Genomic DNA, 27,012 nt, shown 5'->3' with positions numbered 1-27,012 from the left:
TGGAGCAGGAATTGATGTCCATGGTCAGGGCGGAGTCCATCAGTTGACTGGTTCATTCTGGCCCATTTGCAGGCCTCGTGTGAGAGGCATACATCCACAACACCTGTGTTTCCATCTGGGTTTTGTCTCAAACAAGGAGAAATGCCATCTATCCCCAAGTCAGTTCTTTGACTTCTTAGGCATGTGGTTCGACATGCAGTCCATGATAGTTTTTCTGATGCCAGATTCAGTTGGATAGGCTAGCAGATTTCCTCCGCAGCTTGTGCCATTCCTCTCGGGCAACAGCATGGACAGTATCATCGTTCTTGGGTGGAGGCAGCTGGGTGGTACTTGTGCTCATGACTAGCGTACAGTGTACTGACACCACACCGCACCACAGCAGGCTCTTTTCCAAGTGCAGTGTGGAACATTTACAGCTTAGTCTTTTGTGAAGGATTATTACTCACAAACTGAAAGGCAAGATTGCTCTGGCTCTGAGTGCTGCTGCCTTAGGAGCTAGTTGGTCTTTGATGACCATCCTGACACTAATTGTAGTTTATAAAGCCCTCTTGGCAGTTGGCAAGACGCTCTCCACTTTAATCAAATTAGTCGGGACAGCAGTTGCCTCCTTTACTGTTCTGATGGTTATAGTTGGACACGACTGATGATCATACATGGTGAAGAACAGAAATATACATGATGCTCGAGTTGATCATGGTGCTGGATGTGTCCTTGATTTGAACATGACTGTGATTATCCAGATTTGGTGTTTGTGTGTTATTTCTTACCTGTTGTAGGAAGAAAGTACATGGTTATTGACTAATTTGGGAGACGTCAGTAGACATCTGTGAGAAAGTTACAACAGAAAACCCCTGCCAAATTATAATTGGAGTGATAATGGTGATTATATGAATTGATGATGATGATGATTGAGTAACACTACTACTGCTAGTAGCACAACTACTACAACTAAACAATAAAACTACTGCAACTACTTCTACCAGTAGAACTACTGAAAGTTCAACAAGAAGAAGACATACGACCACAACTACAACTGCTACTTCACTTGCACAGTCATCTTCTTTTCAAAAAGTGCATACCTCCAAATTAAACTTAAGCTGAAGATGCTTCTTACATGACAAGTCTGGTCTTGGGTTTCTTAATACAGATTTAATTACAGGTGCATGCTCAGTAGAGGCAAGAATGTAATATGGAACAAGGCCTGCATGTTGAGAAACCTGTTTCAGTGTGTTTGTGAACTGATTAGTCTCTATACATTGAACACAGATAAGTGTACATACGAAGAGCAGAGGGAGAGAAACAGACATGAAAGACTGCTTTATGTCCTCTGAGGATTCAGCAACCAAAACTGAAGCATGATCAACTTGATGAATGGATTCCCAGTTACAGATGTAACTTGTAAAAAAGCAGTGAAGCTAGAATTCCCCCATGCCCCGGTATCAGATGGTGGTCAGTTCTAATATATAATTTTTGCTATGTTGATACATACAGTGTTATTAAAGGTGACTGGCTTAAAAATTCTTTCTTCATTACAGGATTTTGCAATCTTGATGTTTGTTTTTTCTTGTTAAAATTGGACTTGCTCTAATGTGTATGATAACATCCGTGTGCAGCAGCCTCCCCGCGACCAATATCCAGAGAGCGGGAGCGGCGGACAAGCACGCGCCTTCACCGGGGCATGCCCACGACCACAGAGATGCAGCGAGAAATGACTCGTGTGTCGGTGGCCCCCATGCAGCAGGCCCCGGTAGTGAGCCAAGTGAACTCTGGTTTGCGGCGGGGAAGTGCCTCCAAAGAGGACAGTGCGCGTGCTGGCTCCTCCAAACATGTACGGAAATGATTGAGCCGCTTCCAAAGTGCCAAGCAAGGTGTGTCCCTGGTGATCTCTGGGTAACTGGCCAGGAGGGTGTCTCCACCACAGCCCATGTGCGTTCCACCGCTTCATTTACTTTTCACAACATTCAGTGGCTGTGACCAGTCCTTAACTGGCCGGCTGGCCAGCCTCTCTTCCAACAGTCAAAACTTTGGGGACTTTCATCTGGGCCTGAAGAAAAGCTTGCATGTTTGTGATTTACTGTAGTTGTGTGTGTGCGCGCGTGCCGAGTGTGTGTGTGTGTGCATAGGGCTCTATGTGTGTCTGTTCGCGTGTGTATGTGTGCTTGCGTGCATTTATGTGAAAGTGAAAGGTGCACATAAGAGCACAGATTCTGAATGTGTACAGGTTTTTTTGTTTTTGTTTTTTCAACTTGACCTTTTCACATGGGTTTGCGTTGTGCCAGTTTTGAGGTGGAGACGTGTGTGTGCAAGTGAAGGAAAGAAAACCAGACACAAACCTTGCAGTGAAATCAAGCTTGTTTTCATAGATCTAGATGTTTGTATACATGGGGGTATGTGGATACATGTGTGTTAACTATTTCTGCTCTGGTCTCTAGTTTTGGTGTGAAAGGCTTCATTTCTAAGGACTAAAAGGACCAAACTGAGTTTCATTATGACTGCTGGGCAGGTGGGTTCATCAGTGGGTCTAAATAACTTGTACAGGCATGACAACTATTTTAATTTGATCTTGAGGGAAGTAGCATCCTGTTCGCAAAGCAAGTGTCTGTTACTTTCTGAGGAAAATAGCCTCACATTTAGAGGATAAATGTGTAATTTGAATTATAAAGTGTAGCAATACAAACATTTTCATACCGGGTGGGAATAAAAAAAAAACAGTGGCTGAAGAAGTATGTTTTTGAATGCCAGTGGGTATGCATTTCCACATGTGCGTTATTTGGTCTGGTGTTGGAAAGTACAGTTACACTACATTAGCCCTGTCCACACTTAAAATGATCTCATGAACCAGGCATTCTCATTTCATCCCAGTCACCCTTCTCTACAGTATGTTATTTATGTACTGCTGTGTGACACAGCATGATTTCCATTAACTGGAGTTTAGAACTGTATGTTTTTGTTGTACTGTTCGGTGTTCTTTTGAACTGAAAGATATATTTACACGCAAAAGGATTAATATAAACAATATAAAAAAAACATTATCTTTTTCTGTTTACATATTTGACTAACTTTCAATTATAATTGTTTGTACTTGTGAGCATTTTACTAACTTTGATGCAGCTGAATGTAGGGAGGCAGTACACATTTTAAAGAATCAGAACTTTCCCTGCTTGGTGAGAGAGGAGGGTTCCCATTTTTCTTTACATTTTGGATCAAGATAGTTTTGTGTAATATGAAGAAACATTGCAACACAGGTGAAAAAGCCTAGTGGAACATATGTTTTGACTTTTGAATATTTTGATTAAATTCTTAGATTATAAGGCAATCACAGTAGGCCACATGTGCAACAAAACTTAGTATGTTTACACTTTTGATACATTTTTTGAAGTATAGTGACATGGTGAACTAGCTTCTCAGTTGGAAAGATGGAATGATGTTTAGTGGTGGTCAGCATTTTGAATGTTTAAAAGGTTATTTTATTTTCAAATCAGAATGGTCCATATTTTCTCACAACCAGACTTGACTCATCACTAATATATTAAGAAAATTTGAAAACCTCTTTTCTTACATAAAACACAAATCAGAAAAATCTGTTGTTATAATCTTATATGTTTATGAATTTACTCAAATATTTGTGAAACCTTCCTCAGATGAATTTGTGAAGACAAACAGAGATTTCTAGACTGTGTTTCAACAGAGAAGTTTGTGTAAAGATTTTGATTCTGGTGTACTTGGTAGATAGATGTGTGTACTTTGCCTATAAGTAGATAGATGTTTGAACTGATTAATTGAACACATGTTTGAATAATATAGGGATATGTTTGATGAGGGCATGATTGAGCATATGTGGGTGTACACTTGTAAATAGTAGTGCATTTGTTTGACATGTATGTGTGTCTTCGAACACATAAGGTGAATTCATTCTAGCTTTATAAAATGTACAAGCTATTACAGCCTCTTTCGCTCAGGTGGTGAGTTTGGAGTTGTACATTTGACTGCCTTTTCTGTGAAAGGAAGTTGCAGCTTGCGTAAGACAGTGCACAGAGGGCTGGTTTGTGCAGGCGTGTGCCAGTTGGATTGTCCCTGGTTGATGGATTTTTTAAATCATCTGAACCTTTTCCGTGATATCGTGTGCATGTGTGTGTGCATCATGCCTTTGGCTTGTATGGTAATTTGTATGTCTGATGGGTCTGTTGTTGCTACAATATGACACTGGTGACTGATGAAGTGCAAGGCTGAACACCACTGCACTGCCAGCTGATCATCTTACCTTTGAATGTGTTTCGTCATGCTTGTTGAGAATATGTTATGTATAGGTGGGTTTCAGTGTGTGGGTGAGTCTTATTGCCATTCAAAACTCTTTATCATGGATATGTAAAGAATTGTTTAAACTGTACATAGAAATGAATGAAATAGTATGTTTGTTTGTACATATGTACTGTTTGTATATAACTATTAAAATATCTTTTCAGCTTGAGGTGGCCTTTGAGGTCAGCTGAGCGATAAACATTTTGAGTGGATGAGTTAAATCAGTGCAGTGATGTTCAGTCATATACTTGTAATCATGGTTGATATGGATCAGGTGTTTCGTTTGTCTTGCTGTTGTTCATTGCTCTCTGCACATGTCCAACTACTAGTTTTTATTTGTCCTGTGTTAATGTATACATGAATTAGGATCTAAGATTTGCCCAAGATATCTTTTGAGAACAAAATAAGAAAGACATCAGAAAGTTATCACTCCCTCCCCCCAAAGAAAAAAGAAAGAAAACCAAAGTGGTGGCAAAAAGTAGTTTGATTTGATTTACACATGCATTCAAGATGTTGCTTTTAGGTGTTTCACTTTCAGCTTTGGTTGTCTTATTTCAATATTTATACTATTCTAAGAGATACCTGCTGTAATTTCTTTAACCTTTCCCGTACGTCGTGGGTGTGAAATCACCCAGACAAGTATTTTTGCTCTGTAACTCAAGTAATATTGAAGCTGCTTCCACATAATTTCATGACTTTGTCCATAATATAGTTTACTACATATCCACTGAACATTATTTTCTTTTATACATAAACAAAGAAGTTATTAATCAATTAATGTCCCAGTACGTCGTGGGTGTGACGACACCCATACTCCCAAAGAATAAACCTTGCACGCCGTACGTCGTGGGTGTGGAGCCACCCATGCAAAGCTTGCGCGCCACGCGTTGTCCACGTGACGTCACTTGGGCTCGCTACAGAGAGAGATCAGAGTGACCTTGTCTTTTGTTGATCGTATCCCGGTTCAAGTCTGCGGTAAGTTTTACTCTAAAGTTGTAACTAATTTCAGAAAACAATATTTATTGCACTAGATATCTTCAACAATATTGAATGAACTGTTTTTCTTGTAGAGAATGATCGGGAGCAACTGATTGATAGCTTTTTATCTAGTTGGAATTAAAGTGCCTTTCTAAGAACTGGATATTTTTGTAAGTCTAAAATCAATTGATCTAAAATCTAGTTGATATAGAAATTTTATTCTTATCCTAATCTGTTCAAAGTAGAGAAAACCCGACTATGGCTAAAAAAGAAAGATAGTTGATATAGAAATTTTATTCTTATCCTAATCTGTTCAAAGTAGAGAAAACAACACTCTCTTCTCACGGGCAAAACTTATTCACAATGCGCCTGGTCAAGCACTGGAGTAAATAGCCTACACGCACAAGTGGAAACTGCGCATGCAAGTCTGCTGAAGAAAAGTCAAATTTGCTTTACGGACAGGTGTGGGTTACTGTGCACCCACGACGTACGGCAAGGTCTTATTTCTTCAGTGAAACCATGGGTGCCTACACACCCACGACGTACAGCGAAGGGTTAGTTCGTACACAGAAACCATGGGTGCCTGCACACCCACGACGTACAGCGAAGGGTTAGTTCGTACACAGAAACCATGGGTGCCTGCACACCCACGACATACAGCGAGGGGTCATTCCTTCTTAGAAACCATGGGTTTCTGCACACCCACGATGTACGGCGCGCAAAATTTTAGGCGACGTTCGGGAAAGGTTAATGAGTTTGTTTTTTCCCAAAAAAAACAACAAAACTTAGTACAAATCACTACCTAAACCTTTGAACAAATCAAGAGCACTGAACAGGTCACCTTTATGAACAGTGCATTTGACCTTTGAAAAATGATCAGTTTTGAATCAGAGTTTTGCTTTTCAGTAGAAGGGAAAATAACTGGTTTCAGTCATTTAATATTAATAATAATGATAGCAGTATGTCATGCAGACCTTTCAACAGCGATAGCATATTGTGTGAACTTGTGCATCATTAATATTATACTTCACTGACCAGTTGGCTCCCTGGCAGGTGCAATTGAACTCTCAGTATCCAGTCATAAGGCAATCAGAATGTTTGCACCAGGCCCCTGTTTATGGTTTATTTATTTAAGATTGCATTTACTGGTTTGTAAAAACAAATCTGGTTAGTTTGAGGCCTTATTTGTGTGTGGATGTTGTGGGTAGGGGCTCAAGTCCGGTGGGAACAAGCTAAATGAACACTCTTAATTTATACCTGTAGGCGTTCAGTTTTATTAACGTGATCAGTATGGGACTTCCAATATGCATTAGCTGGTGTGCAGTGGAAGTAATTAAATGCATATGATATATACCATTTTACTTTGTTTTTGAAAATTTCCTTTTGTTATTGTTGGTTCATTTCTATCATTATTATTGATTTTTGACTGTGTAAATATGTGTCCATGTACTCACTGTTTTGGTTGGTGTGCATGAGTCTATGATAAGCATCTTTAGCATATTCTCAGGAACTGCAAGTGGTAGTCAGAAGTTGGATTGTGATTGGATGGTAGATAAAGGCAGTTTTTCTACATGGTGAAGACATGACACGTCAAGGTTGAAAGGTCAAATGTGGTCCCTTTTGGTGTCTGTCCATGAAAATGATTGACATGGAGCTTGCATCAGGCACCCAATTTTCCAACTTTTGACAATGTGATAGGCCACTTTGTCAGAAGTGATGGTCACAACAAGTTTGTAAATATCCTAAAGCTGTATTTAGTCATGGTTAGAGCAAAAATTGTTTTCAAATATCAAGGTCACATCATGGTACAATGTAATAAGCTTAAAAGTGTGGTAAAGCTTGGGTTTTGATACAACTGAACCTGTGTGACGATGAGTTATGGCCAGAACATGACCTGTGTTGAAGAATCAAGATGAGAGATCATTCTCTGTTCTGAATCCAGAATTTCCCTCTGCTATGTGTTGTCCCATTCATCCATTTTAAACAACAAAAATTGTCCTTGTCTGTTCTGTTCTTCTGGTGTTGAATTTAGTGGGAGTCACATATAAGTATGTACTCTTGTCTATTGTTTCGTCTTGTAAACCAAGGAACAGAAAGCTTTGTGAAGGAAAGGAAACTTCTACATAATCTAACACGCAAATTCTCTCAGTTATCATCTGATTGACTTTAGCAGAAAATTCTTGCTTTGTATCTTGATTTTAAAGCAACCAATGTCAGTTGTTGAGTGTTCTCAGTAAAGCAAGAAATGTTTTTGAATACGAAAAATGACTTGACATGTTTGTAGTTCAGCTATTCAGGTGTCGTCACATACTACGTGCATTGTATGGATAGATAAGTGTAGTCTGTGTTTGGTTTTTGGTTTTCTGTCTTGGATGATGAGGATCAGTGTGTTATGAACTAAAGAACAACAGATTTGTTTTGGTGGAACTGGGGACAGGAGCCCTAAAAAAACAAAAATATTGAGCAGTATGTACATATTATAGCATGAGATGTTATGGATACTTAAAATAAACAGTTTTCTAACTGAAGAAATGGGAAGAAAACTTAAAACTTGCCCACAAACAGGAGGCTAATGTGATGTGTACAAAAATCAACAGGGAGAATTATGCATGGAGTTGTTTTTTTTTTACACCCCCCTGCCTCCCCAATCCAGAAGTACAACATACACACCTTTCATATCTGAACTCAAAGCCATTGCTCAAGTTCTTAGCAAGAGACAATCTCTTCTTCACTTCATCTGAGTGTGATGGATATTTTGGCAGATTTTTTGTTCTTGAAAGATTGAGCAGGAATGAATAGACAAAAAGTTTGAATGGCTGAAACTAAGGAAAAATCTGTAAGGAGACGAGGCATATTGTGGTGGGGAAATGGTTGTGCATTGGCAGTCGGGTTATATAGGCCAACCAGCAGGGATGTAGTAATTCTAAATAGTATTTCAGGTCCAACCATGATTACTTATGTTTGCTCAAATGTATCACAACCCCATGCACTCCTCCCTGCATATACTTATAAAATTAAGGAAGTGATCAGTGTGGGCTAGTTACATTGGCTGTCAAGAACTGAACCAAGTGTATGAAGATCTGTTGAGTCAGACATGGTGGTTGAAGTCTTTCATTTTTATTTTTTACACCCGCCACACTTTGTAGATTGTAAGCCATTCTGGAGTTCCAGAAATAGAATGAGAAAACTTGATCATATATCCTTTGTCTTATGAGTTGATTTATATGGTATGTTTTGAATGGATGAATGAAACCGATTGTGAACGCACACTGAAATGATCTGGTGTGAAAAGAAATAAAGTGGATTCTTTGCATGATGTATGGATTTATGTTATTGTTTGCACAACTATGAAGCTTTGTGAGATAAAAATTTCCATCACAAGTTGTATGAAGGTTTGTGTAATCAAAATTTCCATCATCTTTCTTTTCTTTTTCTTGTTTGAAGCCCAGTCACCCAAACAGGGCCATATGATTTCCTTTTAAAAAAAAAACACACACCAAAAAAACACCAAACAACAAAAACCCCAACCCTTAATGACTTTTTAACTGAAATTGGCTGAAAGTTTTTAAAAGTTACTGTGTATATTGAGAGCCCTTCCACAAAATTTAGACACTAGCTATTGAATAAACTGAACAGCCATGGAGGGCACTTGTTCTGCATCCCTCAAGGTCTGACAGCTTTCAAATATGGAAGCATAGTTCACTGCCACAGGTTCTTGACTCAAATAACTTGCTATGTGTGTGGCTGTTAGTGTGAGAAAAATACTGGCATAGGAGGTTGCCAAATCCAAATGTCTTCCTATCTTCAAATTACCACACAGTCTCATCTGCAATGTTTTGGAACATTTTATTTTAAAGACATACAGAGTAAATGTCTGTCATATTCGTAACAACAAACATAACAGATATGCTTTTTGCTCCAGTCTCATGTGAATGTTTGCTGGTCAGCTCAGACCAAAGAACTAGGATGGTAAAACAGCATTCACAGTTGTGTGCAATCTGATGAAAGCATGTCCCTCAACATTCATTCTTCAAAGTATTTACTGACGAGGGTTCATGCAAGATGTTCATGTTCACATTCTCAAACTTTAATTTTGTCCACAAGACTTGCAACCATCTTCTTCCACTAAAGTTGCATGCCGTCTTCAAAATTCTTAATTTATATTAGAATATTATAATAGCTGCAAAGTTAATCTTTCTTATAGGGCCAAAACAAGGTGATAACTTCTGGCAGGAAAAGCGAAAGTACAATGACCGCATTCAACTTTGTATATGCCTCAGGCGAACACTTGAACTGACAACTTTCTTGAATTTACTGATTTGTCAAAATTCACAAACTTTAACGACTACTTAATTCACAAATTTTCAAGACCCACCAACATCTCTTCAATGCCTTGAACTTTTCCTGACGGCATGAAACGTGTCGATAAAATCAGAGAAGTATGTGCACAAGAAATCATCATCCACATAACTGAGACAAATGAAGGATAAGACAACGAAACAAAACAAAGATTTATCCACATTTAAAACTTTCTGAAAATGAACTCCAACTTTTTCTCTCCTCCACCTTCGCCAGAATCCTCCCCTCCATCGCTACCGCATACTTCCATTCATTCAAATTTCACTGTACGAGATGAACATTTCATGTTCATCATGTTTGTCTGTGCAAACTAAATGTATAGTCACAACAATTCCAACGAACAGCTAAACAAGACTGTACCTTGAGGAAAGACAAAAACAATGACTTTACGGAAAAAAAACAACAAAAACCGCTTACAACTCTTACAACAATGATCACAACAATTCCTAGCTTCTCTGAATGCAGTACATCACTCTTTAAGTTTCTTTACTCCTAGAGGAATGCAGACACAACTGGAAGTTGCTCTCTGGTTGAAACCAGCATGATGAAACTGCAAAACTGGACTGTGCTTCATTACAGACAAGCATGTGGGTAGGAGATGGAACAAATTTATTCCAGAAAAGAAATCATTCTAGAAATCAACTGCAGAGTCTGTTGCAGTAATTTGTACTATGACAGACTTAGCAGATTTGCTGGCTGCATGGCTGAATTCTTAATTCAACCATATTATTCTGATGCTAATACATAATGAACAGATTGACCGCAGAATCAGGATATTACACCATACTGTCTTAAAACTGCATCAATCTAATGAATGAATTTAAAAAGTAGCAAACACCCAAACATAATTCCACCAACCCAGCAATGATGTTATATGGAGGTTTAAAAAGACCTGTGGCATATCCAGAAGCTCTGGCACCACACAATACATTGTTCATTCTTCAAATATCTGAGTACGAACCCCCCCTCCTTTCCTCCAAACTTCAGAAATACAGATCACACGATCACTACATCCACAGAATTAGTTTCATTACATCAATACATCTTCAAGTGAATCATAAATGAGACAACAAAGAAAAAAAAGAGAGCAACATATCATTACACAATTATGAAAACATTCTTTTTACAAGTATGCATTACCTAATATGAGTGTGAATGAGATTGTTGTGAGCTCTAAAAATGAAGAAAAGAAAAGGCTTACCTTAACCAAAAACAGAAACAAATATATTTTAAAAAACAACAACAACAACAAAAAAACCCACAAAAAAACACACACACACACACACACCCAAAAAACAACCACAAAAAAAACCTCAACAATAACAAAAAACATTTCTCACTACTGATCATACTATTTGTATTCAAAACCCAAATCACTATTTTCTTATCACATTTCTAATAATATATATATTTCTTCAGCACAGACCACAAACTCAAACAAAATAACCAGTACAGTTTAGTAATCTTACTAAATGTTCTGTTGATAACTTTTATCAGATTGCTACAACAAAGGGGAGAACTCAAATGCCTCAAGACTTTAAAAGATCAACTTAAACCTGATTAATCTACACACACATAAAAAGTCCAGATAAAATAGTAAGTCACTCGATGTTCTTTCATGCTCACACATACGCAAAGTTCTTCACTCTCAGGTTAACCAATAATTCTTTGATCGGGGACACAACAGTAAGTCCAGAATCTGTTCCTCACATAGCAAAGGGAATCCTGTCTGCATACCACAAACTATGCTGTTACCACTGCTGTCGTCCTGTCTGGTTTTGACTGAAACAATGATCATCAAAGCAAAACGTAAGTGATAAAAGAGCTCTCATTATGCTAACTAAATGCAGGAACTTTTAAGTATATGGGTAGGTCAATAGGGTTAGAAATATCACAGATAATTTAAATTATCCTGGGGACAGGGAAAAAAAACACAAAAAACCAAAAAAAACAAACAAAAAACAATCTTGAAAATTTTCACTGACCAGTTTCATGCAGTTGGAAACTGTACAAAGGTTCCGAGATAGAGCTAATTTCTTTTCTTGTATTTAGCAGTCAGGAACCAGGATATGTATGCTCATATTATAATTCAAATATAATATACATAACTTGTTGAGTTGTTCAATATTTTCTACAGAAAACTTGGACAAGAATGAATTTCCTCTCTATCATCTGTTTTCGTATCTTATGTTACTAGACGAAGAGACAAACACTTATTGCTCAAAACTAATAAAAGCCCAAGATGATGATGGATATAAATCAGGGCTAATAATAAATAAATTACAAAACCTTAAGGGAAAACCTGTTTTCTGCCTAACACAAGAAGAGAAAAACCAATTCAACACTTTGCTGAACCACACACTAATAATAAATAAGTGAGCTTTCAAGCAAGATCACACAAATTCAAATGAAGTCACCAACTTGAAGAAGAAAAGAAGTGGACCCAAAAGGCAAAGAAATCTGGGGTGATAATACAGATGACTGAACCAGGAAAAAAAAGGAAAGGAAGATGAAGAGGAGAGAGAACTACAAGGAGAAAAGGAAAAAAGAGAAAAATAACAGTGGAAGAGAGAAAATTTCCTAGTCTTTTTAGTGAAGTGTTTGTATGAAATGAAATCTTTAACTCTTACCCATAATTCCAGGTCTGCTGCTGTCCAGCAGTGTTGTAGTTGGCAGTAGCCCCAAAGCTGGTGGTGCCAGTGCCCAGGCCTGTTCCCATCATGCTGCCAGAGCCGTAACTTCCAAAATTTCCACTGGTGTTGGTGCCAGAGTAAGTGCCCGTAGTCATATCAGACCCATAATTGCTGCTGCCAAAGTTGCCTCCACTATAGTTCTGGGGAGTGGTGCTGGTGTTGGTGGTGCTGCTGCTTGCTCCCCAGAAAGTGGTGTTCCCTCCATAAGCATTGGTTCCTCCATAGTTACTGGTTGCAGTATTCATTGCTCCTCCTCCAAAGCTGCTTACGTTCCCTGCCTGATTCGCACTGCCACCATAATTCCCTGCACCTCCTGCCTTATTCCCACTTGGTGAAAACTTGTTTCCACTGCCTCCAAAATTATTTCCCCCTCCCATCTGGTTTCCACTGCCTCCAAATTTTCCACCTCTGCCCCCAAACTTTTTGTTGTTGCCAAACTTTCCAGCACCTCTCTGGTTTCCACCACCTTTGAACTTTCCACCGCCCATCTGGTTTCCACCTCCAAAACTGCCACTTCCCATTTCATTTCCACCATAACTGCTACCCCCTATCTGATTTCCTCCGAATCCAGTATCCTCTGTTTCATTTCCAAAATTGCCACCTCCTATCTGATTCCCCCCACCTCCAAACTTGCCACCCCTTCCAAATTTGTTTTTGCCCCCTCCAAAGTTGCCTCCACGACCCAAACTGCTGTTACCAAACTGATTTCCCATGCTGGAATCATCTCCTCCAAACCCGCCACTCCCGAAAGATGTGTTGGCATTATTGTTCCCAAAAGCTTTGCCCCCCTGACCAAACTTCTTCTGTGCCCGATAAGTGTTTCCCTGATTACCTCCTTGGAAACTGTTGCCTCCTTTAGAATCCCCAAAGCTTCCCACTGGCTCATATCGGGAATCACTTTCTTTGCGGAAGCGTTTGGCAAATCCACCTCCTTGTGACTGAGAATCGAAGCTCTCACTGTTTGAGGGGCTACGATGGAAATCACGCTGTTTGCCACCTTTGTTGCCTGAACCACCAAAACTTCGGCCCACAATACCAGAAAATTTACCCCCCGGAGGTGTGGATCCACCCCCTCTTGACATTCCATGAAAGCCCCCTCTCCCTCTTGGCGAGTTTCCTTTTCCCATGCCCACAAAGTCCTGACTCATCATGGCCATCTCTCTCATCCTCATCTCTGCCTGCTGTCTGGCTGCTGCTTCAGACTGCTGAATGAACTCCATTTGGGTGCTGATGGTCTTCTCCAGCTGGTTCTGCAGACGCAGCAGGCTAGCAACCTTGTCCTGGACTTGAAACAGGGGTGGTGCCATAGGTCCCATTGGAGGGAACATACCCCCCCTTCCTGCAGGAGGACCAAAAGGAAATCTGGGACCCATGCTGAATGGTGGACCTGGCATATCATGGTCGTGTCTGGATCTTTTGGTTGACCATTCTCGCGCCATCTCTTCCATGAACTCACGCTTTCGTTTCTTCTTTTGTCGGTTCAGCTCAGCTCTTTGTTGTTTTTCCTCCTCAGTAAACTCCCTAAACATTTTTTTGCCTTCCACTTTTCCTCCCTCTTTTTTCTCAGACTCTTCTTTCTTTTCAATGTTGTCTTCCTTAGTTTTCTCAGATTCTTCTTTCTTTTCAACATTGTCTCCCTCAGCTTTCTCAGTGTCTTCTGTTTTTTCATCTTTCTCTTCACCATTTTCTTGAACTGATTTCATTTCCACTCCCTCTGTTTCTTCTTCCTCTTTCTTGTCCATTTTGTCATCTCCTTTGTTTTTTTCTTCTTCAGTTTCATCCTCTTCCTTCTTCACTTGCTTTTTCCCTTCCGGGGGTACATTCTTTAACACTGCATAGGTAGAAACAAAATCAATGTAATTTATCATGATTCATCTGAACATCTTGTGATTCCTACAAAGAATTACTGCATTGTAATAAAAGAAGAAAGAAAACAAGTGCAGCATCACTATTTTCCTTCCCATGTGTCAGCTTGTTTTGCTGACAACTTAAACTTCACATCAATCAAAAAGAGATGGGACAGGAAAGAGAATCAAATTTGAACATAAATGTCTTTTTTCTTTTTGGTCATTTGCATACCTTTTCTTTTCATGTTCTCACATTCTGTGCATATTGCTTCCCTTCTGTTAAATTTAAATCTTGCTGAACACAGTAATTTTGTGCCTGTAGAGTAACACAGTACATCAGGTGCACTCCCTGAATTAAACCAGTTCAGTGCTAGGGAATTTGCAAAAAAGCGATCTCCCATTGCCAGGGAAATTTGAGAATTCAGGGGTAATAAATTCAAACAAAAAAAGATTATAGCACAAAAATTATAGGAGATATAGAATGAAAGTAAACGTTTTTAGAAAGTAAAATGAATGAGGATTCTAAACCCAGGCTTTCCCCCCAATTAGTTTGAATCTAAATAACTGTTCAGGCAATTCAAAGTGAAGATGCTAATTTTTATCCATTAAAAAAAAAAAAGTTGATTTCCATCTCCACAGAATGAGACCCAGAAACAAAACAAACAAAATACAGCTGGAAATAACAAGCTTATTGTCTGATTACACCTGTAAAAGAAAATAAAACGGCCAATAAGTTTATAATTACAATCACAACATTTGTAGTCATGCAAGTGAATAACCCAGCAACAACAACGTGGGTTTCATTCAAGATAAAAAGTCAATAACGTTCTCAGAGAGTGAGCCATCAAGTTTTTCTTATGCCTAAGAGTGTCCTCCTTTTGAGGGGGAAGAGTGCTTTGATGATATTCCCTTCCTCCTGGTTGTGACTGATCCGACAAGAGTGATGTGCATTCGGTTTGCCTCATAGATAAATAAATCGGTCAACTGATCTGTTACAAAAAGCGTAAAAACATGTGATTCCTGTCTATCATCTGTCTACCCTGGTATTCTAGAAAATTGTGGATTATTGGCTGTTGCCATTCCAGGCAGTTGAACACTGAAAAAACAGTTGAGTGACAGGTAGGTGCCACGCGCCCCTAATGAACCTTATGCCTGGCCTTCGACCTATCGTCTCTACCACTCCTCTATCTCTTCCTCAACCTCTTCTAAAATTTGGTGAATGTTCTGCGCCATCACTGTCAGTACTGGTCACTCACACAGAACTGATGTCTGATTGGACAGACTGACTGAGAAAGAGTCAGATGTCTGTTTTGTCACTGTCCTTGCCATCACCTTCCAGTTCAAATGTATCATAAGACAGATCCATCTGTCATTATACATAAACATTCATTGACACAATCAAACTTGGCAGTACATCCATCCCTCTTTCCACGTTAGTCAGGAACCTCGGTGTTGTCCTTGACAATACACTGTCCATGCAAAAACTTACCAGTCAGACATGTCAGTCCTGCTACTGTCAACTGCGGCGCATCAGTGCCATCCGGAAATATCTGTCCACTGACACAACATCTAGACTTGTCGTTTCTCTCATTCTCTCTCGCCTTGACTACTTAACTCTCTTTTGTCTGGTTTGCCTGCTTCATCCATTAAGTCCCTTCAGCGCATACAAAACTCTGCTGCCTGACTCGTCCTCAGAAAGAAAAGATCTAAGCACATCACTCCTCTTTTGCAACATCTCCACTGGCTCCCTGTCTCACACCGAATAAAGTACAAGATCAGCACTCTATGTTATAAATGTATTCACAAAACTGCCCCTTCCTTCACCTCTACACTCCATCTCACTCACTACGATCGGCTTCGGATCCACTTTGTTTACGCATACCCAGATTCAAACACTCGACTGTTGGCCGCCTTTCTCCATCTGTCTTTGGACCTTGCGATTGGAATGAACTTCCTCTTTCGCTTCGCCAAGTCTCCACTCTCAGCTATTTCAAGTCTGGCCTTAAAACCCACCTCTTCCCAAAACAGCCCCCCTTGTCTGCCCTTCCTGTCTTTAGTTTCTACAGTTTTAGAGTTATGCATGCGTGTGAATGACGGGTGTGAAAGCGCTTTGGTTTGTCTCTGCACAAGATTCAGCGCTATATAAATACCATTATTATTATTATTATTAACATCAGCACAGCTAGCAAAGTTGTGTAAATCTGCTGTCTGGGACCACTATCTTCACTTGAAGTGTCCGCCTTTTTGGCATGTGAGGCAAACCCTCTTGACACACATGTCCCAAGTGCAGTTATTAATCACTACTGAGGAAAAAGGGGTCTTCCAACTGATGAATGCTCACATGAATAATATCTTTATAATCCAGACTCATTAAACTATTCAGAGTCTTTATGTTCATTGTACCAAACTCTGATGAAGGAAAAATCAAAATAGATGCAGGACATTAAAAAAATAATAAAATATAATGTACCTGGGCAACATTTACATTGCAAAAATGGAAAAGCACTCTTCAATGCATAAATACAGGGAACCCTGACTCCAAACTGTGAACATTTTACTAAGTCCAGGTTGACAAGACTTCTTTAATGCTGCTTTTCTTTTCAGGAAAACCACCTACCCAATGTATATCTTTAATGTGATGAACAGAACTGTGGAAAAACCAAAGGGATACTTACTATTTAGCTCTGGTGCCCTGACAGACAGCTTCACCTCCTGGCCATTAACTTTCAGTCCAAGATAGGATGCCACAAATCCGACAGCGTTAGCATGATTGGAGGTTTCTAGGAATGAGTGCCTGAAAAAAGAGAGAGAGAGAAAAAAAAAAAAGCGCAATAAAATACATGTGAGAAAGAAAGACTGAGACAGCAGCAGAGATCAGATAAAAAACAAGTCTAGGTCACTATCTACATCCTGTGTAACCACACAGCCAGCTGATCCAAAGCCCAACAATGTCTGCAGACCGAGTGACAGTAAAGGTCATAGTGCAGATGGACAAACAGAACGACTGAACATTTATATACTTTAGGAGAGAAATATCCGAGTAGTAAGTACTGGAATAAGTCTGGTTCCTCTGCTTCTGGCTTTGAGGAACCTTACCACCCCCCCTCTCTATCTGAGTCTCTCTACATATATTTGTACAACTATTAGTATTATGCATCTGACCTAAGTTTGCAATTTCACCATGAGCAATTACCAGCTGACTTGACACAAACACACACACAAGGTGCATTTGATCAGAAAACAATGGAAATGACACATGCACAAACACACACTCAAGGTGTATTTGATCAGAAAACAATGGAAAGAAGGCGGAAACAGCAGTATTTGTATGAGCTTTTCCTCTGGCATCCCATAATACCACAAACGAATGTTATGGTTCCCCCCTTTAATGCAGGCATACAGGAGAATAACACATCATTCACAAATAGCCACTAAGTCGAAGACAGAGCCTGTGAAGGTCAGTCCTCTGGCCAAACAGCCAATACTCACCGCATGTTTGGATCATCAGCGGGTTTCATGATAATACTGTTGGCAATGGGGAACACGACCTTCAAGATCTCTTCAGTGGTACTTTTGGGCAAAGAGCCCACGTACACACTTCTTCGAATCACATCGCCTGGAACATACCAGTGCTCAGCTCACAACCAACCATTGCTAAACCACCAGCTGGCCGGAGCCCGGACCTTTCAGTCCAGGCCATACACACAGCCATTGTGATGAGCAATCAGTGGGCAGTTTTGAACAGTAAACCTCATTGTTGGAGGTCTTTACACACATCTGACAACACATCAGTACATTGCACTGACCAAACCGGCAAAAGACAGTTTTCTGTGAACAATGTATACATCATGATCATGGTAGTGAGAAAATCAGCTTTCATTTTAAGTGGTCTGATACTGATTTCTACTTAAAAATCCATTTGGCTCTATTCAAAGCTCTCTTCAATGTCATGAACACTGTGCATGGCATGAAATAATCTTTCAATCAAAAACATTTTCTTTTACAGATTAAGCCAAGGTGAGTCTGTTTTTAAAGCCCAAAGTCAGAATCAAATTTCAGCTTACAAAATATACTTCTGTTATGTGTGCTCTCATAACAAACCCCTGAGGCTTGATAAAAAAAACAACTTTAGCAATGTGCACATCACTCTCATCTTTATCAGAAGTCTTCTTAAGCAATGTGATTCCCAAACTAGCAAGTAACATGTACAATAATAAAAACACTAGTTTTCATGACATGTTGATGTTTTACTAAATTTCAGAAACGCCACAAAGTGACTGGCAATACTATTACAAAGGGATGAACAAGGAAAGACAGAAAGAAAAGGAAAGAAAACAGAAAAAGACAGAAAACACTGCATCATAATCTTGCATTAAAAAACAAAAAGAACTACAACAAAAAACAATAAAACAACAACACACAATTAAAGAGATTTACCTTTCAATTTCCGTGAGACTCTCAGATTGATTTTGTGGATTCTGTGTAAGTTGACAACAAAAGCCGCTGAAAGATAAAATCACTTATGCATCAGAAAAGATGCGCAACATTTTTCGTCTTAAATCAGCCAAATTCAACTATGTCCAATCAATTCCAAAGGGCCTGTCAGAAACCAGCTTAATGTATTCCAAGTGGTGCATGAAGTGAAGACAATATCATTTAAAAATTAAACCTATACTGGGGCTATAGCATATATAATTCATTGTAAAGCAAAATGAAAGGTGGCAGAATGAGAAAGATACTCATCTGCCTATTTAGTGTCAGTGAGGGTCTAGGTTCAGATCCTGGTATCGCCCTTTCTACCAAGCTTGACTGGAAAATCAAACTGAGCTTCTAGTCATTTGGATAAAATAAATCACTGCCCCATGTATAGCAGCTTGGCACACTGAAAGAGAACACGTGGCAAGGTAACTGTTGTCTTCTGGCACAATACTGTTGAAGAAACAGCCTCAGATAGGTATATAACTAATATATATATAAATGCATGCAAAAACTCAAGGCCTGATTAAGCCTGTTGTGTTATCCTGTTGGTCAGACATCTGTCTGCCTGAACATGTGGTTTAACATATATATATATATATTTATATACATATAATTATATTTGGATTTGTCTAAAAGCAGTGCTGTCTTCTTGCTAAACTGAATAAAAGTCAGTTATCTATCTTAAATATCAACAGAAATACTGCAAAAAGATGAACCATGCAGAACTCTTATCAGAATCCAAATTATGCTTTTTGCTTTTTATCAGTTTTTGTCGAACCAAAATTGTTTAACTGTAAGTGTCTGAATGTTTTCACATCAGTCACTAAGCCAGACAGTCCTGTCTTGTATATGTGCAGGCAACTGTTATGACAGAATCTATCGATGTTTTAACCCTTTGCTACTGTTATGATCAATCTATCAATGCTTTGACCCTTTTCTGACTTGATGACAGCTTTCCTGCTTGGACATTTCACAACAAAAGCTCTATATCAAATGTTTGTCAAACACTCAATGCTGAAACCCACAAAGGAAAATGACAGGTATAATTTGGAGACAGTGTCTGAACCCACAAACCAAGGTTCTTTGCTTTAGTCATGGTAAAACTAAAAATGTGTTGTTTATTTGTTGTTGATGCCAATTCATCGCTGTCTTTTTCTTTTAACCATTGCACTGCCTGGGAAATAAATAAGATTTAAGTTAACTCTACTTGCCAGGGTTTTTCCATAAAAAAACAGGTACGTATTTTCACAAAAAAAATCTGTGTTTTGTTACAGGCAACCCATAAAAATATATATTTTCTGAAAGGTGAATGAATAAAGAAAACAAAACACATATTGTTTTCCAATTTTGTATTTTGAAATCAGTGTTTTGTTTTGTTTTTTGTCAGATTTTGAACTTGTTGACTTTGGACATTAGCCTGGTCATTTGCATAGTAATACAGTATTTTCTGGACCAATTTATAATAACTGTAACACAAATTACACTATAACAACCACAATATAAAAACAACAACAACAAAACAGACATATACATGATTAATTGTGACTACTCTAACTAGTGATGTGGCTTTCAAGTCCTTTCAGTCAAATTAGTTTTCTTGAAAAAATCATCATGCCCTTCAGTTAAGTCAGATCCAAGAACTGTTTCATTTCAAACACATAATTTGTATCTGTTCATGCTGATAGTCTGGAGCACTTTTTTCTGTCTACCTGGATTTGCTATACCTGTTCGAGTGTCAGCTGTGCATACTAAACTAACTGGATGAAATTTCCTCCTTACAAATTTCTGATTTGAATTATATTTTACAAGTAGCACAAAAAGAGTAAAAAGTCAAAGCAGTTTGTGTTGTGTGATCTTTTTTCAGTTCAGGGCCACCAATAAAGTCAGCAATAACAGGCTGAATGTTATTTGTTGGCCCTACATTGATCCCCCTAAACACAGTAAGGCCACACACCCTCAGCCTCCACCCCCTTACCCCATTTCTACCTTTACACCTCCCCTGTGATGGCTCAGTGCCAAGAATGTTGCTCATAACTGTGTACTGCTGCTATTTCAGTGGTGTCACTGTCAGCCATATGGTCCGAGTCTGCTCTGCAGTGTCACTCACTGTTCATTGATTTTGACAGTCTCTTCATTGCTCCCTTCATTTTCTATTGAATCATCCTATTAAAGTTCATCACTGTCTTCACTTCTTATTCCAGTTGATGCTTTAATTCTTTCTAAGCGTCAGCTAAAGAAAGCCATTCTGGTAATTTTGGTGCACCTCAATTGCTCCGCTTGATCCAGGTGATGCCATTTTGCTGAGCGTGCAATGAGTGAGCCCAAACATAGCTAGTAACCCAATCAAATCGTTCAAATAAATGACTACCTCATGACGTAGATGGGGTTCCAGCTATCAAAGGAATCTAAAAAGATTATCAAAACTAAAGCTACCAATGTTTTTGTCAATGAACTTAATACAAACAAGGGAATAGTCAATATTTCAGTGATGAGTTATCACGTCATACAAGAAGCTAGGGGAATTAAGACAGAACCAATGAGAGGAAACAGTCTCAATGACAGTATTCTCCAGAACAGAAAAATGTAAACTGAAATGTTGATTAGCTCAAACCAAGAAAAACTCTCGTCTGAGAATTACATGCCTCAGGGCGATTATACCCTTCATGCATTTTGCTTTTGCCATACCAGTATCTTTTTATTTTTTTCATTTTATATTTGTTGCTCAATTTTGCTGAATCAGCATAGCATTTTTAAAGAGAAAGTTATAATTCAAAGCTTGGCAGAGCCTGCAACAAAATAATAAGTGTTCATGAAGAAGCATTCTTCCGGATGTTTCTTTAAAAGGGTGTGTGAATGTGGGACAGAGGCAGAGACACATGCGTACACAGCATGTTGTGGGCCTCTGTAGGATCAAAAAGTTGTTGCATTTGAGCAATGTCTGGTAAAAACTGAAAGAAAAAGAATTAATCGGAAATTAGTAAAAATGTGATTAATTTTGTTGACTAGACAAACCTAGTGAAATGCATGTAACACTAAAGAAACTTTGCAACAAAACCAAAGTACTGACCTGTTTCTTTGGCTTCTCCCCATGTAACAGGTTCGTCGTTGGGACCAAGTCCACTCCTCTCACCTCCTGCTGGTTCTTCGTCTAGTTCTTCAATCTCCTCTTCTTTTTTCTCTTCTTCTCTCTTCTTCTCTTCATTTTCCCCTTCTTCTGTAGTCATTTCAACATCTGCTTCTTTTTTGCCCATCCTGATGAAAGCTCTCTTGGTGAGCTCAACAGTGATTGTACCACTGACAAAAGGAGTTCGGAGAACTCGAATCATGGCCAGAATAGTGTCATTGGTCGTCTTAGTACACAGTTCCATCTGACTGCAATCAAAAGAACATAGGGTACAGGCACCTGTCCCGACACAGGAACAATGAATACATTATAATTTAATTTGTTTAAATGTTGCCAGCAAAACAGATAAATAAACAAGTGGAGTCAAGTTCAATGAAACTACTGAAAGCCATACTGCATGGATACTTGACACGCAGAACAAGTTTTCAACTTTTTTATTTTCATATGTATATACATCTTATGTATTAATCAATTCAATTACCAACATTTACAATCCAGAATAAAACGCCTAGTTTTTTTTGTGTTAAAAAAAAAAAAATCAATATTCTTAATTTCTTACCAATAAACTGGGCAAGATTTCACAGAAACTACAATCTTTTTCTTTCCAGTTCCTACATTCCAAGGTCAAGATATTAGATTATCAGACTTACCCATTGCCATCCCGATTCTGTGGCATATAGTAGTAGGAATCCTGAACTTTGGGCATCGTCATCAGGTTACTTGTCAGGATGTCTTCTGGTTTTACTGGACTGATGCGAATCGACCACTTCCAACGAGCTAGTTTTTAAATGGGAGAAAAAACCCAATGAATTAGGATCTGGATCTTTTAATATGTCAGTGTGAGTATGTAAAAACACTTAAAATGAAAATCCACAACCACCATCCCTGTGAATTACACAAAATTTCACTGGTATTAATGTTTCAGTAGTAATTTTCACTATTCTGACTTACCCTTTCGACAGTACAGGCGCCGATCGGTGACTCCCTAATTGAATGCTTCTAATGCCGATCAGTGCCCTATATGCTCCACGCCTCTGGCGCTGATTGGCAACCTGTACACTAGAGTTACCAACCTCGCTTGTTCTTCATGAAACCACACAAGTTTGAAATGTTCACCATGTGTTTCTGGAACATCTATTCTATGTTTGAGTTCCAAGCTGACGCACGTTGTCAAATATTTCCGAATCTATATAGCAAATTACTCCAGTCGAAGCATGGCCAGCACTTCACGAAACAAATGAAAGGGTGTTTATAACACCACGGAGGCACTGAAGATGAATTTCGATGATAATTTGCTTGCTAGAGTGCTGATTGCTGACAGTGACAGAGGAGAAGAATTCGCCAGACCAGTTGAGTATGAGATGTGTGGTGGTGGTGGTTTCCCTAATGGAATTGCTGTTGATTGTGTGTGTGTGTGTGTGTGTGTGTGTGTGTGTGTGTGTGTGTGTGTGTGTGTGTGTGTGTGTGTGCATGCATGTGTGTTGTTGTTCTCATCTCTGCACATAGGTCAGTGCACATTTTATTACAGTGTGTTATGTCTATGTTTCCAGTTGTACTTCCCAGTCTGTGTTTTCATTTTTCACTTGAAACAGTGTATTTTATGTTTAAAACAACTAAGAATATGTGAAAGCTACTTAAAAGAACATTTCTTTTCCATTTTCATCAACTTTTTTTCAAAATTCAGTCAATGTGTTCATACAAATAACCATGCTTATCATAATTTGCATTCTTTGCCCTTTAAAATGAGCTATGAATGAAGATAATTCAATGAGTAAAAGCGAAGTCATGGCAGGTTGAAGTGGGTTGGTGGTGACAGTTTTCCCTCTCCTGCACAGCTGGTTTAGACAGAAGTGTACTGCTGCTCAGCTGGTTTGTACAGTCAACTAGCTCTGCACCTCTGGTGTTGAAAGGGTTAAAATCTATAACAGGTGGGGTGAAGTCAGGGTTCATAAGGAAGCTTTTCTAAAGGTGAAAATATTCAATGTATAATCTACATTCTTAGCTAGAATTATGAAATACACAGTAAAAATTGCAATAGCTATACACTAGCGCTTTTAATTTTCTGATAAACAAAAAGGAGGATACTCACATCTCATTTCTTGCACCTCAAAAGATGCAAGGGGCACCATTTTGACAGAACGGGGTTCTGCAGTTTCTGGGTGGCGGGATTCTGGAGTCTCCAGCAGTCCAACACGTGCAGGTTTCTTCTCCTGTCCAGCATCATCTTCTACCTTGCTGTCTGTTTTCTGTGTTGTGTCTTCTGCAGCTTTTGCCCCTTTGTCCTCCTCTTTCTTGCTATCATCCTCATCTTTCTGACTGTCTTCTTTCATGCTTTCTGCATTTCTGCTGGTTTCTTCTGTCCTTTGGTCTCCTAATTCTTCTCCAGTTTCCATCTTTTTGTTTTCTTCTTCTTTGTTGCTTTCTTCTGCATTTTGATTTTCTTCTACTTTTAAACCACTGTCTTCTTCTTCCATCGTGCTTACAGATCCTTTGTTTTCTTCTTCAGTTGTTTCCAATAATTTTTCCTCTAGGTTTTTATCATCAACTGACATTTCAAGCTCTGACACACTCTCTTCTCCTGCAGTTTTGTCTTCTAAAAGACTGTCGTCACCTGTTTCTCCTTCTTCCTCCTCTCCTGCCATGTCTTCTCTGGAAGTCTCAAGACTTTCTGGCTTGTCTTGTTTCTGTTTTCCTTTGGCAGCTCCTCGTCTTCGTTTTGGAGGCATCGTTCTTGTTTTGGTCTTGCTATCTGCATGTTCATTTTAAAAATTGATACTTAAACATGCTATGATTATAATTCTCATTAAATTCTCTATTATAAGTCAATGCCACCATCTACTTTTCCAGTGAAGAATTATTTCAAATAATATTTTCCAAATATTCCTTTACACTTCCATTGTTGTTCATAAAAACAAAAAAACATCCCCAATAATTTCTTCATGTGTCACTCTATATCTCATATATATATATATATATATATATACTGATAGGTCTATTCGTTACAAGTGAAAAAGCAACACTGTAGAAACTGCCCTAAAATTAGACACTATCTCCTCATACTATGAGCAGAATAAATTCAACTTAATTTCAATGTGAATTATATATTAGGTGTTACATTTACAATCATTAATGAACAATACTCTTGATATATGTATACTACTTTGTCGTGATCAGCCTATGCTTTCAGTCCATTAATAAAACAAATTATGAAATGTGTGCAAATGCATTATGTGCTAATGAGAGTAAAGTGGGATTGTAATAGCATCAATTTTCTCTAGTTCTTGACACTTAGGTGCCATGACCCACCCTATCTGTGTGTGTGAGAGGGAGGCAGGGGAACAGAAGACAGGATGGGTGAAGGGATGTGGTCTCAGTTTGCATTTGCCTAACTTTACAACATGTTCATGCTTAAAACAAAAAATGACAGGGAATACATACAGCACAAGAGAGGAGTGGGGAGAGGAAAGTATAAGGGCATGGGGGTAGGAGGGGGAGAGACAAGCCAATGTGGCGAGACAGGTGAGTGGTTAGAATTAGATCAAAGAAATCATATTTAACTTTTGCATTAGCTTATCCCAAATCTTTGGGAGGCAGTCAAGAAACAGACCAAACGTGCATACCCCTTACAACAATATCACAAACAGATGGTTACACTTACAGAGACTATGACAAGCCCATTGACAATGACATGATAATAGGAGTTGGGTGGAGGGAGAGGGACCTAGGTTAGTAGGTAGGTCTCATATAATTAATTTTGCTATGAAGCTGGGCGTGGATCCTCAATCAATACAAAGCTCTGTGGTTCGCAGAGATCTCAATGAAAATGTCATTGTACGACATGAGTAATCGTTACATAAGATAATTATGGTGGGAGTTCATCGGTAAATAAGACATATATGAGTTCGTTGGTAATTTTGATGGGAGGAGTCAGGAGGAGGTGTTGAGGGTTAAGTGACCCATCTGTGGATCGAGACTTATTCCTGGTTGGACTTTTCTGTATGTGGTTCTATCAGCCATTATACTATTTATAGTGAAAAGTTCATGCAGGGCTGCAGTGAAAGCAAACTCAAGAAAATCAAGAAAAGTCCGCATAGACTTTCATTGACCGAGAATTGAACATTACATTTGTTCATTATTCGGGACCGATGTCGCGCACTTCGCTGCACATCGATCGAGGATCGATGCCAAGCGCCGGCCTTAATTTTCATAAAGTTTGGAACGACAGGTACAAGAGCGAAGGGAAGGGATCAGAAATTGGGTGGATAAGTTGGCGACACTTTACTAGTCTATTGGCACACAACTCGCTGGTAAAAGTTAAGTAACACCAGACCTGCAATGCAAAACGCACGAATATTCTAGTTTAACTTTGCGTAGGTCCCACAAATGAGGACACTAAAATTATATATGAAATTACCCATAACTGAATATAATCTTGCAGCTTATACTCATAGTTTTTCAGGGTCGCAGAAACAAAAAAGTAAGAAGCATGCATCAATCACGACAGAACCACCAGTGAATCTGCGTAATTTCATTTCTTGGAACTAAAGGAGCAAAGAAAATGCAAACCGGAACGAGTATGACCGTGAGAACCGGTAACGACAGATAAATCACGCAAATCTCTAAATTTATTTGTCAGACGAAGTTAAGTGTTTATATTACTTAAGAATGCTGCATACAGTCACAAGAAACACACTCGTCGCCTGTCCTTACCAGATTACCAAGAAAATAGAAAAACTTGCAGCGTGGTTGCAGCACAAATGTAGCCGATCAGTGAAGCACGCTCTGGCGGAGAAAATAATCATTTCCGGTAGGAAAATAATGCCGTCTTATTATACAAAACACAGCCAACAATTCTTTCGTCTTGCATGCAAATCTGTATCTTGTACGTTGGCAGGAACCAATTCTGGCATAGAAGTACCGATGGGAAGACTTAGAGGAAAGCATCCTCCCCTCCAAAAGAACAAAAAAAGAAAACAAAACAACAACAACAACAAACAAAAAACCCAACAAAACAACAACAACAACAAAAAAAAAGAAAAAAGAAAAAAAAAAGTGCTGAACCGTTTCAGAGTATCGCATGCCAGGCCAACTGGAATTTAGTCCCGACCGGTGCAGTATCCCAGATTCTCGCCGTTCATAATGTCCCCCGTGCAGCAGTTTTATTCATATTGCTTTAACATAAATTGCCGGAAAAGTTCTGCTTCAATTTCAATTCCATATTTGGGAAGAGTTT

General features: G+C 38.9%; 2 protein-coding genes across 5 annotated transcripts in view; one reads left to right on the top strand and one right to left on the bottom strand.

The window, feature by feature from the left end:
• The window catches only part of LOC143286575 (casein kinase I-like), a 28,355-nt gene extending 17,442 nt beyond the window's left edge, over nt 1-10,913 (top strand). For all 3 annotated transcript variants that reach the window (XM_076594203.1, XM_076594212.1, XM_076594194.1), the window contains one exon: nt 1,614-10,913. In XM_076594203.1, coding sequence (XP_076450318.1) covers nt 1,614-1,840 — 227 coding nt within the window. In that variant the 3' untranslated portion in view covers nt 1,841-10,913. The remainder of the gene's footprint in view (nt 1-1,613) is intronic.
• Nucleotides 9,105-26,588, bottom strand: LOC143286560 (uncharacterized). 2 transcript variants are annotated; one of them, XM_076594176.1, is made up of 9 exons: nt 26,490-26,588; nt 23,869-24,528; nt 22,430-22,556; nt 21,723-22,027; nt 18,614-18,679; nt 17,666-17,792; nt 16,852-16,970; nt 12,267-14,160; nt 9,105-11,418 (listed from the first exon to the last, which is right to left on the bottom strand). In XM_076594176.1, the coding sequence occupies exons 2-9, from the start codon at nt 24,503-24,505 to the stop codon at nt 11,388-11,390; spliced, it is 3,306 nt and encodes a 1,101-aa protein (XP_076450291.1). In that variant the 5' UTR covers nt 24,506-24,528; nt 26,490-26,588; the 3' UTR covers nt 9,105-11,387. The 2 variants fall into 2 exon arrangements, with proteins under 2 accessions (XP_076450291.1, XP_076450298.1); XM_076594183.1 differs by having other exon boundaries at nt 26,498-26,577.
• Between the last annotated feature and the right edge of the window lie 424 nt (nt 26,589-27,012).

The sequence above is a fragment of the Babylonia areolata genome, chromosome 1 (genome assembly GCF_041734735.1).
Source record: "Babylonia areolata isolate BAREFJ2019XMU chromosome 1, ASM4173473v1, whole genome shotgun sequence".
Taxonomy (NCBI): Eukaryota; Metazoa; Mollusca; class Gastropoda; order Neogastropoda; family Buccinidae; genus Babylonia; species Babylonia areolata.
The sequence above is the reverse complement of the archived record's forward strand: the minus strand, read 5'-3'. Positions and strand labels throughout refer to the sequence as shown.

Excerpts from the sequence above, each read along its gene's own strand:
- LOC143286560 (XM_076594176.1), bottom strand. The coding sequence starts at position 24,505 with ATGCCTCCAAAACGAAGACGAGGAGCTGCCAAAGGAAAACAGAAACAA. Across the intron at positions 18,680-21,722 it reads GGGAGAAGCCAAAGAAACAG|CGGCTTTTGTTGTCAACTTA; the intron begins GTCAGTACTTTG and ends TTTATCTTTCAG. Across the intron at positions 14,161-16,851 it reads CAGGGCACCAGAGCTAAATA|TGTTAAAGAATGTACCCCCG; the intron begins GTAAGTATCCCT and ends CTACCTATGCAG.